Source organism: Trachymyrmex septentrionalis, unplaced genomic scaffold (assembly GCF_001594115.1).
Source record: "Trachymyrmex septentrionalis isolate Tsep2-gDNA-1 unplaced genomic scaffold, Tsep1.0 scaffold266, whole genome shotgun sequence".
Taxonomy (NCBI): Eukaryota; Metazoa; Arthropoda; class Insecta; order Hymenoptera; family Formicidae; genus Trachymyrmex; species Trachymyrmex septentrionalis.
Genome location: NW_017305426.1, coordinates 146,278 through 148,413, shown reverse-complemented (window position 1 = coordinate 148,413; position 2,136 = coordinate 146,278). Strand labels below are relative to the sequence as shown.

General features: G+C 23.6%; 1 protein-coding gene across 1 annotated transcript in view; it reads left to right on the top strand.

Moving 5' to 3' along the window:
• The window catches only part of LOC108749091 (RCC1 and BTB domain-containing protein 1-like), a 10,286-nt gene extending 9,133 nt beyond the window's left edge, over nucleotides 1-1,153 (top strand). The window contains exons 7-10 of the mRNA XM_018487608.1: nucleotides 93-217; nucleotides 298-404; nucleotides 489-619; nucleotides 1,031-1,153. Coding sequence (XP_018343110.1) covers nucleotides 93-217; nucleotides 298-404; nucleotides 489-619; nucleotides 1,031-1,153 — 486 coding nt within the window. The remainder of the gene's footprint in view (nucleotides 1-92; nucleotides 218-297; nucleotides 405-488; nucleotides 620-1,030) is intronic.
• The last annotated feature ends 983 nt before the right edge of the window (nucleotides 1,154-2,136 follow it).

Sequence of the window (2,136 nt, the reverse complement as noted above, 5' to 3'; positions counted from 1 at the left end):
ATATATATATATAATAAGCTTCATATAGCATTCATTATCTCAAATCTTTTTGTTATATGAGATATTATCTTTAAATTTATTTCTTCTAACAGAGTTTCAGCGATCTTGTGATAAAAATCGAACAGCAATCTATTTATGTCTACAAAAATATCCTACAATTTCGTACTTCACATTTCAAACGGATAGACCAATTTATAAGCTTTGAAGATGGTCAAAAGTAAGTATTTATGTAAAAGCTCATGTTATTCTTATTAAAAATGTTTTATATTTGATTTTTTATATATGATTTCCTTATAGTGTCATCAGGCTTAATGGATTTTCCTATGCCATATATAACATCTATTTCAAATATTTATATACTGGCAATATATATATCTCTGATATGTCTCTGGAAGAGAGATTTCGTGAGTCTGAGTTTAAATAGAGTTACAACAATTACTCCATATTATTATTGCTTACAATTCATGATTAAAACCATTTCGTTGCAGATCTCCTGAGATTAGCTGATTCATTGAACGATAATAGATTCAAAGAAAGTTGTTATAGAGTGATAAAGAAAAACATAACGGATGAAAATGTATTTGTTCTTTACAATATGGCGCAAAAGTATAGCGACAATGTATGTAACTAGCAATCCTGCTTTTTTTTTTTTTAGTAATAAATTTCGTTAATAGCTGATTTCTGTCTTCCAAAAGAAAATATCACATTTATAATGAAATTGATATACTAGTATTAATCGGATATTTTTCTTATTTCTATTACAGTAAAAATATTTTTTCAAATTTGTTTTATGTCATATGGCGGGAGGAGGGGGAAGGAGTAGCAAGATCGTAAATTGTCTTCAAATTATTTATTAGATATGCAATTTTCCTCTATTAAGCTCTGGCACTCCAGTATTGCACTTAATACTAAAATTCATGAAGTGCAAAAAAACTTATTTTTATTGTGTTGCATACTTATTTACTTATTATACGTATAAATTTATTATTATATACATTTATTTATTATACGTATTTGACATAATTTGCAGTTACTGGAGAAGTTATGTATTCAGTATTTCCAAGAAAATAAACCCTATGTGATACAGATGCCGAATTTTTTAGAATTAAACGAAGATGTAAGAAATATGTTTATGGATCTACCATACTGGTGAATGGAGAACTTAGTCGTAACTAGTAAGACGTAGTGTTATGTATTTTTTAAGTACATTAGTATTGGTATAATTTAATTTTTTATTTTTTGTTCTATTTGAATATTGATTATGTAATTTTCATTTAATAAAATAAAAAATTTTTATGTAAATGGAAAATTTTTTATAATATTCTAGAATAGCAAATTTTTTAGAATATTAATAGAATTTTTTAGAATAATAGAAATAAGACTCTCGTCACTACTAAGGCTGTTCGAATTTTGTGTTATTGCATCTATGATTGTAACAAATACACCTAAAAACAATTTTAAGTTGCGAATTTTAATCAAAACTTTTTTATTGAAAACGTGATTAATTTTAATTTTGATTAAAATTGTTTTTAGATGTATTTGTTATGATCATATTTTTTATATGCGTGCGTGCGTGTACATCTAAACCGACATTTTTATTGTAATTTAATTTAGTTTAACATCCTATTAAAGGTATATTTTAGCGAAAAAGCAGAATGCGAGAAAGTAGAAATTATAATTTCTATTTTCGTAAAGTATATTTGATGAGAAACATTATAAATAATTATTAATAATTTATAATATAATATATATAGAAAAATTTTAGAGAAAGACTATATATAGTTTTTCGACACATATCGACTAAAAAATATAATACATAAAACAGTAAAATAGCTGTTATATATACATTTTATAATTAATTTTTTCTGTATAGTTTAATAATATTTAAAGAGACCGTTTAACATTCTTATTTTTAATAACATTATTATTTTTGTAAGAGAATTAAAATTCTACATTTATAATTGTATACTTCTTTTAAACAATTTTAAATTTTAAAACAATGTAAAAATTATAAATCTGGAGATAAAGCTGTAAATATTCTAATAAATTTGCTTACTTTTATAATTAGACATTCAAGATAAACATTTATTTCGAAATACACAATTGTATATTCAGTGGAAATATATTGGGACTACA